Source organism: Balearica regulorum, chromosome 2 (genome assembly GCF_011004875.1).
Source record: "Balearica regulorum gibbericeps isolate bBalReg1 chromosome 2, bBalReg1.pri, whole genome shotgun sequence".
NCBI classification, from domain to species: domain Eukaryota; kingdom Metazoa; phylum Chordata; class Aves; order Gruiformes; family Gruidae; genus Balearica; species Balearica regulorum.
In genome coordinates this window covers 70,942,165-70,963,625 of record NC_046185.1, presented here as the reverse complement: position 1 = coordinate 70,963,625, position 21,461 = coordinate 70,942,165, and the positions used below count along the sequence as shown (strand labels likewise).

General features: G+C 38.1%; 1 protein-coding gene across 1 annotated transcript in view; it reads right to left on the bottom strand.

The window, feature by feature from the left end:
- Window positions 1–3,446: 3,446 nt before the first annotated feature.
- The window catches only part of LPCAT1 (lysophosphatidylcholine acyltransferase 1), a 67,938-nt gene continuing 49,923 nt past the window's right edge, over window positions 3,447–21,461 (bottom strand). The window contains exons 11-14 of the mRNA XM_075744662.1: window positions 17,101–17,254; window positions 16,104–16,202; window positions 12,673–12,811; window positions 3,447–7,658 (exon numbers count right to left, since the gene is read on the bottom strand). Coding sequence (XP_075600777.1) covers window positions 7,474–7,658; window positions 12,673–12,811; window positions 16,104–16,202; window positions 17,101–17,254 — 577 coding nt within the window. The 3' untranslated portion in view covers window positions 3,447–7,473. The remainder of the gene's footprint in view (window positions 7,659–12,672; window positions 12,812–16,103; window positions 16,203–17,100; window positions 17,255–21,461) is intronic.

Genomic DNA, 21,461 nt, shown 5'->3' with positions numbered 1-21,461 from the left:
ACAAAAATATATACTTAGGGCATACAAGATCTTTACAAGTTTATTTCTTTAGCATTTAAAATACAAAATTGTCTTCATGCTGGATAGTGAATAAAAGACATGTATTTGGGTTTTCCCCATACACATTCATAGACTTAGAAATAACCTATCGTCAGCTGAATTTCATTTCCAGTACCATGGTAGGATGAAAAGTGTCTGAGCTTCAGCGTTCTTCAGTATCCACGAGGAGACTTTGTTTGCTATCACATACACAGATGCTGCATTCAGAACTTGGAAGTAAACGGGCACACACTGGAAGTGACACAGCAAGTCAGCAGTCAATCCAGTTGAAGATTTCATCGTACTATATTTCTAAAGCTAATTTCTTATTGTTCATAGGATCAAGGAGACTCTCGTAAGCCCTTTCAGACCTGCTGTCACCCGGACGCAGCTGCAAGGGTTAAAGTGTGGGAAAAGAAAAAAAGCACTCCTTTACCTAACGGCAGGCCCAAGCTGAAGCAGTCCACGGGCCCCTAGTTCTGGGTGGCATTACCAGAGCACAGCTTTAACATTCACCCGCCGCTTATAGCTCAGGGAGAAAAGTCCGTGAATGTCACTTTAGCTTAAGAGGCAACGAGTTCTCCCTCAGGCTGCAGCACACCTACAAAGAACAGAGAGCTATCCAAGCAAGAGCTAGGGATACAGAAAACTGAATTCACCAGCCCGTGAGGCAGAAAAGATCCTCCTTTACTGTGGGAAAAGGCCAGCTGCGCAGTGAAAGCTATGCTGCCACGCCAGCCTTGATGGGCTCTTCTACTTGCTGGTTCAGGACTAAAAGTTCAGCCTGATTTTTCTCCAACTGACATTTTGGCTCAGAACTGGCCCTCTCAAATAACACCCCATTCATAATATCAACTTAATATTTTGATATTGTTGTTAAAATTACAAAAGTAATTATGACTTTTCTCTTGCTTCTAACATTTTTTGGTCAAAGAATTGAAGCTTAATGCTACATCCACAGATTATCATACAGCACCTTTTTTGAGATCCCCAAGCTGACCTCAAATAAGCTGGGATGTTCGTATGGCCCTGTGCAATTTAGCTCAGAATAAAGAAGCATGACAACTATGTTTGTAAGAAACCCCAACAAATAAGTTAATTAACAGGAATAACTTAGGTGCAATCTGTGCTAAGGTGATTCTATTGTTTCCATTCCCAGAAAGTGATCAATTTGAAAACTGCAAATACGTCTTCACCGGTTACAGATGGCCTCCTGAAGTTAGCCTGCGCAGGAGTACTCTGCCACTTTGCTAAAGAAAATGGAACAAGCAGCCGCTGCCATCACACAACTAGTAAAATTATTTTGCCTAACATGCTTACAAGACAACCTAGGCAGAGTGTCAACTGCTGCAAAAAGGTCTCAGCATATTTCACAGAAACAGAACCCCTCAGTTTTGTAATCCTCTTAAATCCTCTGCTCTCTTGGATTCACCCACTTGAGTTTAATCCTGTCACACGTGATAAAGCACATCATACCATCTGGGGGAAAAAAAAGCTGTTTTCTACAAAACAAGTCATTCTTCCACTCATAAAGACAAAATAATTAATATCTTGAAATAAACCCGAAAGGTTTCCTAGGGAGAGAAACTGTCTTAACTTGATCACTATGAGATGCAGGAAATATTCACAGATGCAAGTACAGGCATGTCTAATGAATGATCTCTGCTGCTGCATTCTCTCAGTAGTTTTACCTCAACATTACATCATTTAAGCACATTTTGATCACAATGTGTCAGTGACTAACATGTATACCCAGTTCACTGCCTGAGCTATAGCACAGAACAATCGTGTTTGTTCTTCTGAGGTGGTGCTGGAGGACTTTACCTGTAAGGTCTTAGAAGGTTCCTGTCCTGGTTTGAATACTTGTGTCCCATCTTCATAGGAAAAAGGCAGGGAGAGCAGATATTTCACTGGTTGTGCTGCCAGTGACCTAGACATTACTTGGATACATGATACTGCAGTACCTTTGAGAAATCATCCTCTGACTAAAGAGCAGCTGGCTTAATTTCTGCCTAGCTGGGACTGCAAAATTACCCAAATGACAACCTCAGTCTTTCTGCTCATTTGTGAAACAGATCTTGTTGTTTTGCTGGACTAATTAATTATTCATTAAATTAATAATTAATTATCAATAGCACTGATTACACATTCTTACTTTCCACTTCAAACTGTTGGACCTACTCTTCCTCCTTTTTTTGTAAAGGATCTAGCCACATTACTTAGGTAATTGAAGTTTTCCAAGTTAGCTGAAATTCAGATACCTAAAAAGTAACAAACCATCTGAAGCACTGGGTTCGCAGGGAACTTCTGTGCTTCAACATGAGTTTAGGAGCTGAACTTAAATTTTGCTTATGTAAAAATCTTGGCCAACATATTTGTTATTTCTTACTGCTAAGGATGCTCATGAAAATGCTGCTACAAAAAAGCAGAGACTTCACATAAGCAAAACACAATATTTCAGAACGTCTTAGAACCCGCACTGAAAATTGAACTGACTTGCTAAGAGTTTTTATCAGAGGTTTTATCCTAGTTCAGTCCCATAATACATGGAAAGTGGTGTGTATATAGTTTTTCCGAGATCGTGGGATCTACAGCACGTGGCACTCAAAGAATACAAGTTGCAGGACTTGAGTTTGTTTTTGGTTTTGTTTTAAATGAGAATACTATTTTTGAAGGAGCAAAAAGCAGAATATGACTAAAACAGTTAACACAAAAAGCTGTACTTACCGCATGATGATATAACATAGGAAAAATAACTTAATGGCAATACCGAAGGTGGCCTTGTAATGGCACTCATAAATATACATCCGCTTTAGAAAATTTATCAACCTATGCAAATGCTCAAGTGCAACAATCCCTCTTCCACAAAAACGCTACCTTTTATGAATAAAAACATATTCCAACCAGCCCAATGCTTAAACTAGCTAACAAACCTATTCAGTTTGCATGAAATTTATTAATAAACAGCTCTGTACAAAACTTGACTATTTACTTCCGGCAGCTTTGCCGCTAAAGAGGTTGCATCATTTCCTTACTGCACGTGTCTCCTTTGCAACCTTTGTGACCTAAAGATTTATACCTTCGAAGTGGGATTAGCACACACACACAAGCCTGGCTGCTTTATCATAGTGAGATTATTCTAGCTACAATAAATGCATCAAAACATACAGCGTAATTCATTGGTATGAAATTAAGTGTACAACCTAATTTCTCCACAAGGGTTACAAATTGCCTATAGTGCCTTTTAAGTGTTTCTGCTTATAGCAGCGGACTCCTGAGAAATCTGCAACTGCACTTGCCTTACTGTAGTAGGGGCAGTGGTTTAAACACACTTTGCACTTCCTAAACATCTGGTTTTAGTGGGGTTTTATTACATTTGAAGAAATATAAATGAAGAAAAAAGACACTTTTTAGGTACTTTGGATTTTGTGATTTTCTGTGTTAAATAAATTCAAAATACAGTGCGTACTTGTGCAATCCAATCAGAATAACAAAGCTTTGGCTGGGTCTCTCATACACTATACAAAAAAAAAAATCAGCCTGATGCAAGAGCTCTACTGGCAAGGGATAGCAGTATTACATAAAAATAGTAAAATGCTCATCAGAAATGTCAAATGCCTTCACGCCCCTGCATTTTTCTCTAAGGATCATTTAAGTCAAACTGTTGCAGAGAACTAACGTCATTTCTTCATATGTCTCCCTATAACTTCAGGGGCTGTTAATATCACCAGTTAAAATAAAACAGTGTGTTTGTAAAATCTATAATTTTTAAACTGAAAGTATTTACACGTCAATGTTTGGTGAAGGGGAAAGGAAGCTTTCACTTCTACCCTGACATTGCAGCAAGCCACTGAAACTTGACTGTCACAACCCAGCTGTTCCACAGTCCAGTGCCTTTTCAGAAGGCTACTTATGTGGAACAGCTAAAACACTTCAGCAGTCAGTTTGCTAGATGAGGTGTAACAAACGTTGCTGTACTAAGTGCAGTGTTACGGGTTTCAGCCCTCAATAAAGTCCTGAGTTTACCACCCTACAGTAACGTGGCTTTTCTCTCACTATGAGGCTGTCTAATATTATAGCCTTATATACTACAGATGCTAAAATCACCTGAATTATATTCATTAATCTTAGCTTTTGTGACACTACATGTGATCTACCAATGTTTCCATGCAGGCTGATCAGGACTTCACCCTATCACTCATCCTATTATGTCTCTACCTTGTTCAACAATCTCACAAAAGAGAGAGCATCATAATTCATTACAGAATCTAAGTGTTCTTTTGTGGTTTTGTGGTTTGTTGATGGTTTGGTTTTTTTTTTTAATCATTGCTTCCAAGAGTACTTGCTCACCAAGCAAATGATGCGCTGGTCACCAGCCTTCTTCAGCAGCAGCTCTGGACCAAACCCACTGACGCCCATGACTTTCAGTGCCTCTTCACCATGCAATGTGGCATTTTCTTAAGGGCCCGTCTACTGCAGGCTGCAGCACCCTTCAGCCCAAACACTCCGCACAGCTTAGTTGCGCACAAGTGCAGTTAGTACACTCACCGCAATTAGAAAACATCTCCCTTGTCAAAACAAATATGAAACCAAATGGTTTTCAGAAGACAGATCTCCAAGTTACACACACCATACATGCAAATTAGGCACACTCATATTTAGTCAACTTCAATCAGCTCTCTTTGCTCTGTCACAGATGCATACAGAGTACCTCTTCCTCTGGAGCTTCTCTCACCCCAAAGTTGTCCATGGGATACTAAGTCTACCTTTTTCTTCTTTTCAGACATGTGTCTAAGGCAACTCTCTCATCCCCTGCACTCTGAAATTCTCAAGTTCCCAAGCTCACGTACAAAGCAAAAGATAACTATCTTAGCCAGCTTGAGCCATGTGCCATAAAGTCTCGTAGAGGAGAGGCAATACACCCAGACTACAGTTCATGTGCCTTCCCTTGCATACGGACTAAAATACATCCTGTATAAGCATAGGAAGTAGACCTCAGGACATATCCCTATGACCCCAGGGCACGATCAGTAAGTTGTCTCTGCCTCAGTTGCCTGTCCTGTTTTCAAAGCCTCCAGTGAAGGAAGGCTCCTTACCCCACCTGGAATAATCTAGTCTCCTTCGCTTAACTAGGTGTATTGTAAGGACATTTTCCTAATGCTGTACTTGCCTTTTAAATGAATAGCCTGTATCTACCATCAATGTGGAGAAATGACTGTTCCTATCTTCTCTATAGCAACTTTTCCCATATCTGAAGACTGTTTTCACATCTTCCTTCAGTCTCTTCTTTTGATTAAAGAATACTTTTGATGTCTTTGAGTACCTTCTGTCCTCCAGACTCTATCCAGCTACTCCCCATCTTTCTCAGGTGCCCCAACATGGGGAGGTACTTCAGGTAAGGCCTTACCACACCTTGGTAACACAGATATACCACTACACTTCTCACAGGCTGCACTGTTGATGCATCCCACTGTAATGTGTATCCTTCTGCAGCAATGAGTTGAGTGCTCAGTTTGTCATACTCGATACCATCCCTGCCCCAAGGTATTTTATGCAGTAAATATCCACTCCCTCCTCTGTTTTGTGCAGCTGACTATTCCTACCTAAGTCTAGTTCCTCACATGCTTTATTTTTCCCAGTCATTTATCCTATTTTTCATGATCAGTTTTAATTCAACTCTTGTCTGCCAGTCTGCTACAGCTCTGTCAGCTTGGCATGTATTACTCAGATAAATCAAAAATTTAATTATTACCTCCAAATGACGACCTACCTCTACATATCCTGCAGAAAGCATAATTTCTTACATATTTTCCCCCCATATTCTTTCTATTAAAGCCAGTTTCTGTTTGGTGACTTGCCACATACAGTTAGGGATTTCTAAGGACACATTCCAATACCCTAATGAGCTTTAAAACACTCCTGCTATTTTAAAAAAAAAAAAAAAAAGCATTTGGTACAGATTTCCTTCTGTTAAAATTCTTCCCTTTCAAATCTAGTTTTAAATTACTCTAACACATGAAAGATTCAAATCTCAACAGCAGTTTTCCAATCACATTGTATTTTAGTGCAGCCCTACAACATTAGTCACAGAAATTATTTGAAAATATTTTTTCGTTTGTTTGGAAGTAAACTTGCCATCGGAGTTATTTTGTGACAGCCTTCCTTCCTACTCTTTGAGGCTTTTGTCACATTTCCTAATCAGTGAAGCTCTGTGGTTTTACAATAATTTAAATTTTTCTCCAAGACCTCCATTTCTAATTAAGGCATCTGGCTTTACAAAAGGAAAAATAAAACATTACTAATACAAGTGGTTTAGGTTGTTTTGGTTTGGTGGTGGGTTTTTTGTTTGTTGGTTTTTTTAAACAGTTCTAAACCATTTTAAACTTCATGTACCTTATATGCAGTTTATGTGATGTAGCTACAGAGATTTAAGTAGCATTTCTTCAGGATGTTCTGCAACTTGTTGCTGGCTTGGCTTCTGCAGTAACTTTTCTGCAAGCTTTTCAAACCTGTGCTGATACAAAGTTTTCATAGTGTGTTCCGTGCTAAGTTATCTGTATGTACAGGCTTGCTACAAAAGAAACCTGTGATTCCTGATGAATCTAGATTAAATAGAATTGTGTAAATGCCTCCCATTTAAATGTCGGGTGGACATGATTTGAATTGATTATAATAGAAAAAGCACAAACAGTTTTGTCATGTATTTGCAAACAGTATGTGGCATGTCAGTTTGGAAAAAGTTAACATTTAATTGCATCCGGAAGATAACAGTAGAAAAGTGTTGGGGTGAGGGATAAGGAGCCTTTCCTTTTCATTCTACCATGGAATAGACTGAAAGAGAAACAATTTTGTCATTCAACAATAAAAATAAAAAAGTAATCCTTAGCAAGTTTTTGCATTATTGTTTCCAAACTGTTCACTGAAACCAAAACAAAGGGCCAAAACGTGCTTGCCTTGCTCAAGAGAATAATCCCACCTAAATCAACAAGACTGACTATGCAAACATGGACAGCAAAGTTTGGCCCCAAATGAACATCCCCATAACTAGGGAAAACACTAATCACCAAAGTGCACTTAACACCATAGTAGCTACAGTTTCTTTATACATGCACATTTGTGCGACACTTTGTACATTAAACTAGCCAATGGAATATAAATAAGTGTGCCGCCTCCTTTTAAATATGAACATTAATAATGAAGCACATTCACATTGTTGCCTTTCAAAGACCTTTTTGAAAAAAAAAAAATAAAAACACCTTCCCCAAAATAACCTGGAACATGTTGTTAAATATAGCACATATGATTCAAAGAATGGTATAAGGTAGAAGAACTTTCACACACAAAACTGGTATTTGCTGTATAGTTGGAGTGACTTATGAAAATCCCAAGAAAAGACAATCCTCTCACCAGGAGAGGAAGGTAACAGTTGTAGTGTCAATTCAGTTTCTTCTGCAGCAGCTTTTTTGTATCTTCAGCGTTTTCAGGGCTGAAGTCAGTACAGATGCCATTAGGAGCAGAAAGAGATGAAGTCTCCAAGCCACTCTCAGCTCCCATCTGATCTGCATAGAGATAGTCTTCTGCAAAGTGTGGGTGCAATTCAGCAAATCTGTAGAAGTCATCTAAAAAAAAAAATTGTTGTTACACAGAATCAACTCTTTGAAAGGGAAGGATGCTAAATCTGAATACTTACACATATATAATCACATGATCACTTTGGAGAAAAATAGCAGCAGTTAGCATAATGCTATCCCCACAGCTTGTTTTAGCTTCTCAGCAGAAGTTTACCACATCCCCAGAGCTGAGATGCCACAAAGAGTTATCTAAGCCCTCTTAAAACACTTCAGAGCAGAGCTTAGCTTAGCTTGTATGGTGAAGGGGTAAACAGGCTCAGATTTGCATTAAAATGCATGAGAAGCACCGCATGCCCTGACATAGCATCTCACTGTTCACTGGGGGAAGGGCAGAAGCCCTCCAGCTGAGGAACCACCAACAGCAAGAGCAGTCATTTCTTAAAAATCTGGGAAGTCTTTTGCAAACATGCCCTTTAATGCTTTGCACTCATAATTCTCTTTAACTAACAGCAGTTGTCATTGCTGCCTTCCGCTTTCAAGATTTCAGCATTTCAAAACTCCCAATATTTTGGAGAATAATATTGAGAAGATAATTACTTTGTGACACATCATGAAAAAACTGATTTTAATGTTGGGTACTAATAATATGATAGAAAGAGCAAGATTAGTTCTTGGGCGAGCAGGGAATTCCTAACGTCAAGTTGTTACATTTTGTGTTAACAATGAGGCACTGAAGTCTTGCCACAATTTGCCCATATGACTGTTTATTCAGACATGATTCGAACACAAGATACTGTACAGGATTCAAGTCATAAGAAGCTATTCTCATAATGTAAACTGACACTGGAAGAAGCTGGATGCGAATATTATCACTAACTCATTCACCTACAGTGTATCACACACAGCCCACTCAAATTCACTTTGTTATCCCTGAAGAGCTCATGATCAGATGATGCTGAGAGCTCCCTGGAGCACGGCGTAGATGAAAACTGAAGTAGCCCCTCAGAGGAGTGAAGCCCAGCTCCTCTTGGTACAATTGGGCTGGTGTGCAAGAAGGAAACTACCATGGCTTTCCCTCTCCGCCACCCTGCTCTTTCTGAGATGGGAGTGTTTTTCTCAATATTGCAAAGGGCCAGGGAATTTGGCTCACGGGGGCACTGAAGATGGAGGTCAACCCTGCCTCTGAACTGTTACAAAGGGATATGCGGGCAGAATGCAATAAACATAACTTCTGCTTTCCGCAAAGAAGTGGGTATCCTTTACTCACAGCTTATATGGATCTAAAGTATTCTGGACCCTTTAACTTCAACAAAAGCTGATGATGTTCAGGCCATGAAAACCAACACTATCATCTGTGTTGACAACCTGTATGTACAACAGGCTGATTGACTGTGCAACTTATAAAGTCTTCAGGGAAAAAAATAAATGTTCGAAAATGCATATAGCAAAAATTCTTCTTTCGATAATATTTAATACAAATTAAATTTTAAAAAAAAAATAATCTCATAGCAAAGAATGTGATGCATCTGACTTTTTCAAGAAGGAAACGTAGAACATTCTTTTGTATTTAAAATATTTAACAGCGGTAGTAGTTGCAATAATATATTAGAAATGCTTGAGTGCAAACTGATTCATCAGAATCAAAACAGTTAAGCATGTTCAGTGAATCCAACTAAGTACATTATACTTCTGCAGCTAAGAAGGACAGCAATCGGCTATGAGCCTTAACTGAGTCTGGCCTGCAGCAGACATGAAAGCATTCCCTTTTTTCACAGGGACATGTTAAGCCCATCCCAAGGATTGATCCCTTTTTGTAACAACGCATATAATGTGCGCATCATATCAATGACCGTGGAAAAAATAGCCTTTTTTGGGAAAGCTCTTTCTGATAGTTAGCCCAACTAAGGAAAGATAAGTATAAAAATTTCAACAACAGTACCAAAGATGTTCTTACAATCACATTAAAGCATAATCCTTTTTGCATGGGAAAGACTAGAATATTTACTGTAGATTCAAGTAATTCTTCAAAAAGCTACTATATCTTTTCAGAAAATAGATTCAGAAAATCCCTTGGAGTAGTTGATCATACAAGTATGACAGTCTATATCCAGATCAGCATCCCAACAACTCTGTCAGGATCCATCCCTCAATGTTTTATCAGTACTGGATCCAAATGAAAAACCTCAGATTCCAGGAAGGACTGAATTGAACAGGATAATGTTTCTGATCAATCTCAGTAAGGAGACATTTTGGGTCTTGCTGAAACAAGTCTTGAAGATATTATGGAATATTTAGCAAAATTGTACACAGCAGAGCTCAAAGAAATGTGCTTGAGATCCCATTTGCCTCACTCAGAAACGTGAGACGAGGCAATGTAGAAAGAACGAGCTATTCCAGCGTGACTACTAATCGCAGGTCTCATCTTGTAGCTCAAGTGTAAAGCAACTGTGAAGAATTAGACTTGAGGAAAAGATCACTTTAGTCATTTACTTGGGAAAAAAGTAATTTTGCTTCCTACCCCTACTAAGAGGAAAGAGACAAGAAGAAGAAAAGAACCCAAAATGGAGTTCTGTCTATACTGTCTATACTTTTGCATTAAGTATGCATATGTACTACAAGAACTTCAAGGTTTTTCTCCTGCCTTTGCAATACCCTCCTACTACCTGATGCTCCTGATGGAAGCTGCATGTTCATAGATCTCTAGTTTTTGTTCCCCCTCAGTTGCGCAGTTACTTTAGTGTAGTGAACTTAACAGGATAATCCTGTGGTCAATACAGGTAAGAATACTACATTTTAAAGAACAAATAATTCTTCCTTTTCTGAAAGTTCATCCATATAGATATTCACAATATTGCCAATTCCTCCTTTCTTCTTGTTACCAGCAAGCAAGGCAGAGTTTTCAGAACACTTTTGCAGTCACCATTTGTCTAATCAAGAGCAGGTGGAGAGTTTCCTCAAATTTGTGATGCCCACGTACAGAACCTATTCTAATTCTCCAGAATCATGTCTTAAGATTGAGAAATCTTGCCTCTCTCTAGATTACAGTGAAGGGATGACCTTTGGATCAAGGTGCATCTAAACAGTTAAGCCAACAGCACACTGCTTAAGAGAACTGAAACAATATGCAGATCTTTGGCAAACAGTGGTTTTTCAAACATGCGACAAAAATCCAGACTTCTAACAATTCAGATCCAAGATTATCAATCTAGTTATACAATCGGATTTTGCTACTGGTTATTCTGTTTACCTGCAACCTGAGCTTTTCCTTTGGGATCAGATCTCTGGCTTCAAGGACTCTGCTACATGTGCAGCAACTTACGTTTGATACTTTGGGTATTTTATTTTTTGTTCTTACAAGTAGGACTGAAGATTTAATATTCCTGCTTCACATTCCAACAGCCTAGAAAGAAGGAGCTTGTGAGCAGAGCCCTCTGCTGTGTATATCTAATGTCGCTATTCTTCCACCAGATACAAAGTTCTGATTTCTCAGAACTTGTCTGATCAGTGCCTTCAGAAAAGGTGTAATCTGCAACGTTTTCCACCTCTCCTTCCTCAGTATTGAAGTGCAACAAATGGAGTACGTGGAGAGTTGCACATATTCTCAGGAAAGGCAAGAGACTGAATGTTTACTGCAAGAACTTTCAAGACAGAAATGCAATACCAAAAATTAGTTTTCCTCTTCTAATTATCTACCACAAAAAACTGGACATTTATTCTTACTATTAAGCTTTCAGATATGTTAAAATCTCAGTACAATATTGATATTAAGTTCTATTATAAAATTCTTTTCTCTCAGAAAAGAATCCAAGCAAAGTTTCAAAGAAGGGATGTAAACACCATCCTACTTTGTGCAGCCTCACAAAATACTACTCTTGACTACAGGAAATAAAATAGTGAAAATGAGAGCTAAGCACTTCAGTGCCTGCTGCGGTGGCTCAGTGGTCCGGATTTTCTTGTGATGGGAACATAACGACCATTCAGGGGAAAAGTACAAGTGTAAATGCAGCTAAGTACTATTAAAGATGGATATTAAAATATGAAATCTTTGGTAACTCATATGAACTGGTTGGAGTTCACTTGTACACTATTTCAAATTTAGCTATTCTCAAACGATGAAGGGTACCAAAATTAGAGTTCTGCTAGGCTTACCATCTTAGATTCTGTGCTAGTATTTTTGAAGCTGGTGACGGGGGCGGGGGGGGAGCACAGCTTTACATATATATTGTATGACTGAAATGTAGTAGTTACTAGTGCAGAAATTGTGATTTACTAACACTGATGTCTCACAATTTATAAGATTTCTACAAATTAAATACATACTGATTATGGTAAAGGAAAACCACTAGAACAAGGCATGTCATAAGCACTTCTACTGCAGGTATGTAATATGTTGGCTATCAACAACTCAGTTCATACTTAAATAACTAAATTTAAAACCTCACTGCATAAAAGATGAAGAATCTGAAGTAATACACAAGTACTTTGATTCCCAGCATAATCTATTCATCTAGATCTCTCAATTTTTCAAATGCAACTTTCTTGCCACCATATCACCTGCATTACAGACTATGTATTGAGCAGCCTGGTTAATAACCCCTTGTTTCCCCCCCGCCCCACCCCCCCCCCCCCCCATCACTTATTTTCAAACAGTCTGAGAAATTATTATGGGAGTAGAAAAATCTTACACCCCCCTATATTCTGGGAGGGCAGAAATCACAGGGAACAGATACAAGAGACAAAACAACAGGACAGAGCTAAGATAGCTTTCTTAAAAATACATATTCACATACATGGAAGTCAGAACAGAATATGCTGAAAAAGCTAACCTATGTATTGCCTGACAATGTGGAAGGGAAAACCTCTGAAAACATGTAAATCTGACATTTGATATTAGAGTAAGTTTACATTTAAAAAAAATACTTTATCTGCAGTGTTTTTATCATTGTTAAAGTCAACAAGTCAACTAAAAAAGTTTAATAGAAATATAACTGGTTGGTATATCAACATGAATTCAGACAGCTTTGACGTTTTGTGACAGTTCAGATCCACTTAAAATACTTACTGTATGTAATCTCTCCTTTTTCTTCTTCATCTACAGCTCTAAAAAGATGCATGACATTAATCTGTGACACACCCATGGCAGTCTTCAGAATACGAGCTAAATCATCTTCCGTTATAGTTCCATTTTCTGACTGGTACAGCTATGAATCAAGAAAGCAAGATAAATCATTGCAAAGCTGAATGCTAACTCCTATAAACAGCACCACATGAAGAAGTTAATGCAAAATTAAAATTTGGTATTGGAAATTCTAGTTGCTCTCAGATTGATGTGATCTACTAAGGATTTCTGATTAGTCTGGGTAAAAGGCAGTATTTATTATTAGTTGACCTGTGTACACTTAGAAAGTAAAGCTTGCTATATTCAGAAAAGCCTATGTTTACATGCCTAACCCCTGGCATTTCAATGATATTCAGAGACAAGACTGTTTAACACTAATGTGTTTTGCAGATATGTAACTGAGAATAATTTTCAGTCCGTTGATCTACATGTCCAAACTCTAAGACAGTCTGTGGAATCAGGAGATATATTTAGGTCAGCCTAAAGCAGATACCATTTCCACTTGGTCAGGTGTAAAACTCAAGACTCTTGACCAACATCCAACTGATTCGACAGCCAGGTTGTATAAAATGCCTATACCTAAATGGCGTTGTATTAATCAGGAGAATCCTACCCCAATAAAGTGATGGGCCTATAATTTTCTACAAATACTTATTCAAAATTCTAGAAAATAATAATTTGCATATTCTTAAGTCCTGATGCAAAGAGTTTCCTCACAAAGAGTTAGCTTTACTACTGACAGGATATCGATAAATAAAAATAATTGTTCATAGTCTCATTCTATTTTTGTATATGTAGTGTTCTCCCCTGAAAAAAAGGACTTGAGTATTTCAAAACATCTGTAACAAATACAACTTCATTAAATTTTCTAAAATAACTCAATTTGCCTGTGCAATGGAAATTGAGACAGAAGAGTTTTTAAAACATCCTTGTCTCATTTTCAAGCGTGACAACACTGCAAATATTGAACCATGGAAAAAAAAATGCTATTTTGGAAACTTCCTCTTAGTTTCTCTACATCATTGAGAAGGTAGGAACTGATGAGATTGCACAGGCACAAGGACGTATTTTTCACACAAGCAGAAGTTGCTGTCATGAGACAGCACACCTCAGTGGAATAAAAAAAAAAAAAGTCAGTGAAATAAAAAAATTGAAGTACGATGGAAGACGACATTCATGTTCAAATCTGTAATCTTGCCTGTTCCTCCCTAGCACGTAACTTGCACACTGTTTCACAAGGAGTAGGCGCAAGGACAAGACAGGCAATGTTTAATAAAACCGGCTATATTTTCACAGCTCAAGTAGTCAGAAGGTGATACTTGATGGTAAGGCTCATAAGTGTCATATTAGCAAAATTTACAACACTCTCTTGTTTCCTTAGCAATTAGGAGGGAAGGATGCATAGCACTTACACTGGAGTGCTGCTCTTATACTTGATTGCCATAATCCCCCCTTCTCTTAATTGCCCACTGCTTTAGAACTCTGGTGGCTTAGTAACTCCTAGTTTTCAAGTTCTTCAACCATATACTAAGCACTTCCACTTTGAAAACTTGTTCAGCTATGTGAAATGTTGCACTTCATCCCTGAAGACAAATGACAAGGTGCTTTGCAAAAAGTAGCACATGGCAGAGGACAGCAGCTGTTCAAAGCCACGCATTCACAAACTGACTAGATCCTTCAGTGGCTCCCTGTAAGCTGTGTGAATATCTTACTCCACACAAACCCAGGAAAGGGGGGGAAAGAAAGGATTAAAAAAAAATTTCTCTTCCCTTTTTATCCTAGAACACTGTGAGCAAAATTTCCCCAGCTCAAGACTTTTTTTTAACCCTTCTGATTATCACTAGGAGGACAGAATGAACCATATGTGCTTCCCCTTGCTGAGTGCTTCCCCTTCTTCATACAGGCACAGAACTTTTTGCAGTTGTACAGTTAACTTCATATTTTGCAATTAACCAGGGAACTCCAAATTATGTATTATGAGTTGCACAATGGAGCAAATAGTGAAGAATAGATGATTTTTTCTTTTTAACTTAATAGAACTGTTTCTTAAAAGTTAGGCACTTCCAAAAAGAAAATTGCCTAATCTGAGCTTTTCTTCCTCTAAAATGGTGAAAGTATATTGCACATTATGCATCATGATGGATAAATTTCACTGAAATACTGCCCAAAAGTCACCTTCAAGTTTACTTCAGATTGATCATTTTAGTATGAAGACACAGAGCTGACCAAAAGGCACCTGGGCATTTCTCTATGCCATGATCTATGTAATGGAATAAGTAAGGGTAGAGAGCTTTCTGTTTTTCCCTCAGAAGTAGCAGTAAGTAACAGCAGCTACAAGAAGCAGATTTCCCCCTATATCTGTAGGAATCAAATATTTTTGTTCCTTCCTCCTTTGTCAAATTTGTTTGATACTGGACAAAGGGTAGGAATGACAGATGTGAACACTGAACATTCACAGAAGCCTCATTTCTTTAGCAAAACATAGTTAAGAGAATAAACACAGGTATGCTGAAGAACCTGAAAACAGCTACTCAAAAAATAAGGCTGCCGTGTAGTACCATGCAAGTGAACATTCTCAACGACATGTATTCACCAGTGATGACAACATCAAGAGTTAGCACTCTTCACTTTCAGTAACACTAGAGACCATGTGAGTTCAAGGCAAAGGGAAAAGATGATGCAGGGTACCGCACAGTTTGTGTTGAAATAGCAGTATTAAAGAAACCAATTAAAAAGCAATAAACCAAGGTGTCAGACAAACCCAATGGAATGGCAAACATTAAGTAATGCTGCTGTCACTCTCCCAAAAAGCCATCTATACTGATGCTACAGCAAACCACTGAGGCTAGAACAAGATCAGGAACGCTTCTGGGAGGCGTAAGGTCTGGGCAGAGACTGCAGGACCAACACAGAAACATGGTAAGACTAAGAGGGAAGAAAATCTTATCAAGATGATAAAAGGGGGTAAAAAGATTAATCTCTATTAACGTGTAAGGAAAGTTTTAAAATATTTTATTATCTTGAAAAATAAGATTTGATTGAAACATTATAAAAGTAGTAAGCACAACTCATTTAGTTTAGAGGAATCAATACAAAAGGACTTCAGGTTTGAGACTCAGTGTGCTGAAAAAGATTCTACCAGAGTTCCACAGAGAACAATTTCAAACTGCAAAACTTGCATAATTTTACATGACTTAAACTTGCAGTGCGTTCTCTTTAAACATGACTGCTTAATCTAACTTTCCATTAATGTAATTTTAAAATGTAATTAAGTATTAAAAGGGCATGTGAAACAAGCTTCTGTTACATCTAATGGCAGTATTAGTAATTCGTCAAAAAAGTACACTACATAGAGGGGAAAAAATACTGCTTACCTGAAATGCCAAATGAATTGTTTCCAGAGTTTTGGATGGCTTGCAGACAACTGACAGAGCAATGACAAATTCCCGAATGTCAATTATGCCATCTTCATTCTGTGAAGAAAAACCTCACCTCAAAATACTGCAATTTGCCTGAGAACTATCACAACTAACAGCTGCTAAAGATGCAGAATATTCAGAAAGATCATTACATATGCCACTGCAAAAAAAGTCTCACCAAAATGGAATTAATTCAGGGCAAGAACCTGGGTCAAAGCTCTGCAGGCCGTTTTCAGAGTCGCAGTCATAAGTCATACTTCAGTTTCTTGGAAGACAGTGCTGCTATTGTCACCCTTCACTTGCATATTGAAGATTTTTACGTTAAACTATCTGAATTACCAGGTTGAAATTAAAGTCAGAAAACCAGAGAACAAGGTAGCCTAATTTAAGCCCTGAAGACATGACATCTGCTCTTTGGTCTAAGAGAGAACACTATGGACATATCCATCTCCTGGTCCAAACAGCACCTCATCCAGACAAAGATAACAGTCATTTCCCCATCTTGACTGATTGCCAGAGGAATGAAAAACTGGCACATTTGCCAAGTTCCTAGGTCCTTCAGGTTTCTGGCACCCTAGAAGAACAAGTGATTTATTAACAAGGTAAGTAAAATATCAGCTAATAGGCACTGCATTCAGTTGCAACGAGCCACGGCAAAGACTTAGCCTGAAGCCATCTTTCCTCCTCTTCAGATTTTGCATCTAGAAAGAAAATTATTTTTATCCAACTGATACTCCTTTCAATTTCTACCTGTTTGAATGCTTGCTTTAGTTGACAATAGGTGCTCTTACCTTGCTGAAAAGGGAAACATAGTAGGCAAATACTGTGAAGTGCTTAAAACCACTCAGCACTGGCCCAAATCAGACCTCAGTGAATTCAACTGGAACAGAATTAGGCTAAAGCAGAGTTTACCAGAAGTAGTAAAATTTTTAAATATGATGTTGTTTCTTACCTCATCAAAAAGTGCAAACATACTTTCTAATGTGTCAGAAACTGGAAATTCCAAGTATGCTGAAAATTCTTTAAGATCAATCTTTTCTTTTTCCATTTTCATGGCACTTGCAGCATATTTATCAAGATCATCTTCAAGTGTTTCTGGCTTCAGGCTAGAAAGCATATTATTTTTGCACATTTTAAAAATAAACCCAGTTTTAAGAATACAAATTTCAAAATACCAAATGAAGCAATGGATGATAATGGTCTAAAACATTACAAATTCTGGAATCAGAATTACTAAGCAACTTCATTATAAAAGAACGTATTCCTGTAATTTTAAGGCTCCCATTAGTTTTGAACTGTATTAGAAATTATTGCAAGGGCTTAGGAACCCTGCTCATAACCTTGTGTCATTTATTCTAACTTGATGATAAGCCATATGTGCAAGTAGATCATCGTGAACAAGAAACAGTCTAGAACTAGCTAATAGAAAATACCAGGCATGGAGAACTGGGTTGGGATTTAGGCCACTTGAATATGGCCGTATTGTAGGACAGTAACATAAACCAATTACGATTCCAAATTTACTAATGTCACTGAACAGGAAAGACCTGATGCATCTTGCCTAAAAGAAATCAGGGATTACATAACAGTGATTATACTGTTAATCCTGTTTGTCAGTCCTCATTTTTCACATTCAGTCTGGAGCTAGGACACCATTATGAGGTGACCCAAAGTTACAGAAGTTAATACAACTACAGGAATTCCCTCAGTCCTTCTGAGTGTGAAACCAGATTTTGACTGATGAACGAACAGCTTTAAATTTATGGAGCCATCTACTGCATGGTTGGTTTCTTTTTTTTGCTAAGTCAAACTTCCTGGTTTTGCTTTGCAAAAATAAGTCTTACTATGAATATAATAAATGGTGCTGCAGGTATGTGGGGAAAAGTAAATTCCCTCCCTAATACAACATCAACCAAATCTTGATCAGCAGGTTTCCTCTGAACTGATATAGGCTAATGTGGGCATCCAAACTTTCCAACGTGAAAACAAAAGAAGCCAATAAAGTCTTCTACAATATTCTTCTGCAGTTGTCTGTTTTGGTGTTTGCTGCTGCAGAGAAGTAAAAGCAGTTATTTACAGAACTCAAAAGCTCACACCAGAATTGTTCCCAGACTGCAGCTGGTACTCCTCAGCAGCTTCCTCTTAGTGACAAGAATGAATAAAATACTTAAGATCAGCATTCTCATGAGCTTCTGAAAAAAGATAATCTTCCTATCAGAAATGCTCGTACCTGATACGTCAGCTCCAGACCTTGATTGCTTGGTGAATTGACCCATCTTAAAAATTTAAGTAAAAACACAACTACTATGCTGTCTGCCATTACCTAAACTGACTTACCAAAAATGTACTAACTAAACAACACCAAGCCCTGTATTTATGAATTACAAGACCTGAACATGCAAGAATTCTTCCAGAGATCCATGGCCCTTACAGAACATTCATACGTTCTCCATCCTGGCATTAAAGTGCCTATCTTAAGTTTTGGTCCTAGACAGTATAAAAAGACCAGCAAAACGCTCCTCTGCAAACATTCATTTTCCACTGTCAAGTAGAAAAGTAGCAGGAACAATGACAAAGGAATCCATGGAGGATTTGAGATGCACAGAGAACTCAGCTTTTCGCATGCAGGATTACATATAAGAAGTATCCACAGATAATACATCCCCAGTCTAGTAGCCAAAATTGATTTCAACTGTAGGATGAAGGACAGCTGGCATCCAAATCGTCCCTTGAGATAAGCCACCACTGACACAGAATACTCAGTCTAACATCTGTCTCTAAATCAGAGAGATTTGATTTGCAATGAACTGACTCAAAATTCACCTTCTAGAACTGAGTAAGTACTCATTTGGTGAGCAGAATTCAATCCTTGTGAGATCTCTTCACCAGTCAGTTAAATCCAAAAAGCTATGAAGTTTGAAGGTTTGTACAGAAAGTAGCACACCTTACCAGGAATCTTACAGACATCTTGTGGTTTGGGTTTTATAACTATAGAAAGAGATGTTAGCCAATCTCAAAAAAGAATACGTGAATTAGTGAGGCAAACTTGTTGCTTCAGCTTGAGTGTGACTGCATTGTACATCTGGTAATTCAAGGTGGACTCACTTCGCTCTAGTCCTTTCAGAATCAGAAAGTAATTGATGTGTGGATGACCATGACCTACTATGCTGAAGTCTTTTGAAGTCAAGTGTTCCAAATCCCACAATAGGTTCTGAACCAATGTGAAATGGTTTGAACGTCTCAATTCCTTTAAAATTGTTACTTTTCTCCCAATGGAGGCTATAAAAGCTGGAAAGCCAACAGTGGATGTCTTCGCTCATGAAATCATACTTGTTTGCCTAATGGCTTCTATGCAGGATCTAGGCTTTACAATACATAACAGTATTTACTGTTGTGTTTTGATTTTTTAGACCAGTGCACACTAAAGAGAACAAAAAGTCATTTCTGAGTCCCAGAAGATGGAAAGGGTATTTTTCAAGATTAACAGCTCTGAACATTAAATCCTTCACAGCAGACTTCACAAGGAAAACCAGATCCCTGAAGGTAGGATATTTTCTGCATAATTACCACTATTTTTAGCAAGTGAGATGTCTTACCTCCTTAAAGGTAGTTTTAGCTGTATTTGACTATTTGAAAACAAACTCCTTTCTTGCATGTTGGGAACCTGCCAAAAAACTTCTAGTGTCTCACAGAGCTGGAGGTTGCACAAGAACAGCTGGATCTTGTAGCTAGCTTCTCTAAACTGCAAGCGCAGAGAAACATGCCCTAAGCCAGAAAAGCACAATACATTCAGTTTTATGTCTGCTGATGTATTTCTGTGCAACTTCTTGTCATAATGGAGAAAGGATATTGAACAGCTGTAAAACTGACCTTCCAAATACTCTGGCACACCCTGCCTTGATCCATGAGGCAGGGGTTATCACGGTTGGTATTTGCTACGTTGTCTGATCTGTGGTCACCCCCTGTAATGGTCAGTATTGCTTTTATCATGAATACAGATGGACAACATCCTCCAGAGGTTTTTTTTTTCTTGTTATAGATGACTGCTGAACACTTGAAGTCACAGCACTGTTAGTTAGCTGTGAGGGGTTATTACTTTGGGGATGCAGAGCTCTACCTACAGTTTGGACCACCATTTCAGGCACACATGGACAGGAGAAGTTTGCATTGTGGTCTGGATGGTAAAGGCTGTTGAGCAAGAACAGAGAGGCACCAGGCCTATGAGGTAATTATCTCCTCCTGGCAGATCTTACGAGCCTATAGGGGCATTGCATAGTAGGATCCTTGTGGCCAACTGGATGAGATGATATTAGAGAGTAGTGGCCAAAATGGAACTGCTGTTTAATTCAGGTCATTCTTACCAAAATACTACGGCTTTTAAGAGACATGAGAATTGATGCAGCACAAGTAGGTATTCTAACATTGAATTTCACCAGAGCTAGTGAGTGTGTAAGGAGGTAAAACTTGCAGGCTTGCTAAGGTTGTAGAACATTGTTCCAGGGCAGACATCACTAGTACCCATCACATGTGTAAAAGACACCAATAGTACTCAGGCTCAGGAAAGCAAAGGATATAGTTAAGAATCCAAAAAGAATTCCAAAATAAGTTGTTGCCTGTTGTTAAAGATAAAAAAATTACTAAGAGTGATTCTACTAAGAAAGCTAAGAAATTTAGAAGGCAAGAATAGGGGATTTTTCTGAAATCTGACCTGAAAAAGTTGATTTGTTGCAAACTATACCTTTTAAAAGAAGTGGACATAATCAGCAAAGCCATACTGTCTTCAGTGGCAAGTACAAAGAACCTCAGAGTCAGCGTACTAAATGCATTTTCCAGATCAAGAACCTGACAATTCAAAGTGTCTTGTGCCACATGTATACCAGTAATAAAATGCACATTCACCATACCATGTTCTTCCCGTACTTTGTATATTTATTGCTTTTTGATGCACAAAGTGGAAGGCAACTACCATACTGGAAGACAAAATATGCCATCTTGTACAAGTATTAGTGCTGCCTAGCCTCAAAAAAAAAAAAAAGAAAGAGAAAATAGATGAAGAAAGTCTGATTTTTTAAAGAATATTTGCCAAAAAGACTTCAAACAAATAAGAAAAATCAAGAAGTAGAAAACAGTGACTAAAACAGAAGGATGTAAGACACATCCATCCTTGCTAGATGTTCCAAATCATACCTGGAGTTTTAAAAGTGAAAGATCTGGGAAAAAAACAACCAGGAAACAATGAAGTAAATAATGCAGTAGCCAAGTACTGAATGTTAACAAACTGAAGTGTAGACAGAAAGCAAAAGAAAAGATATC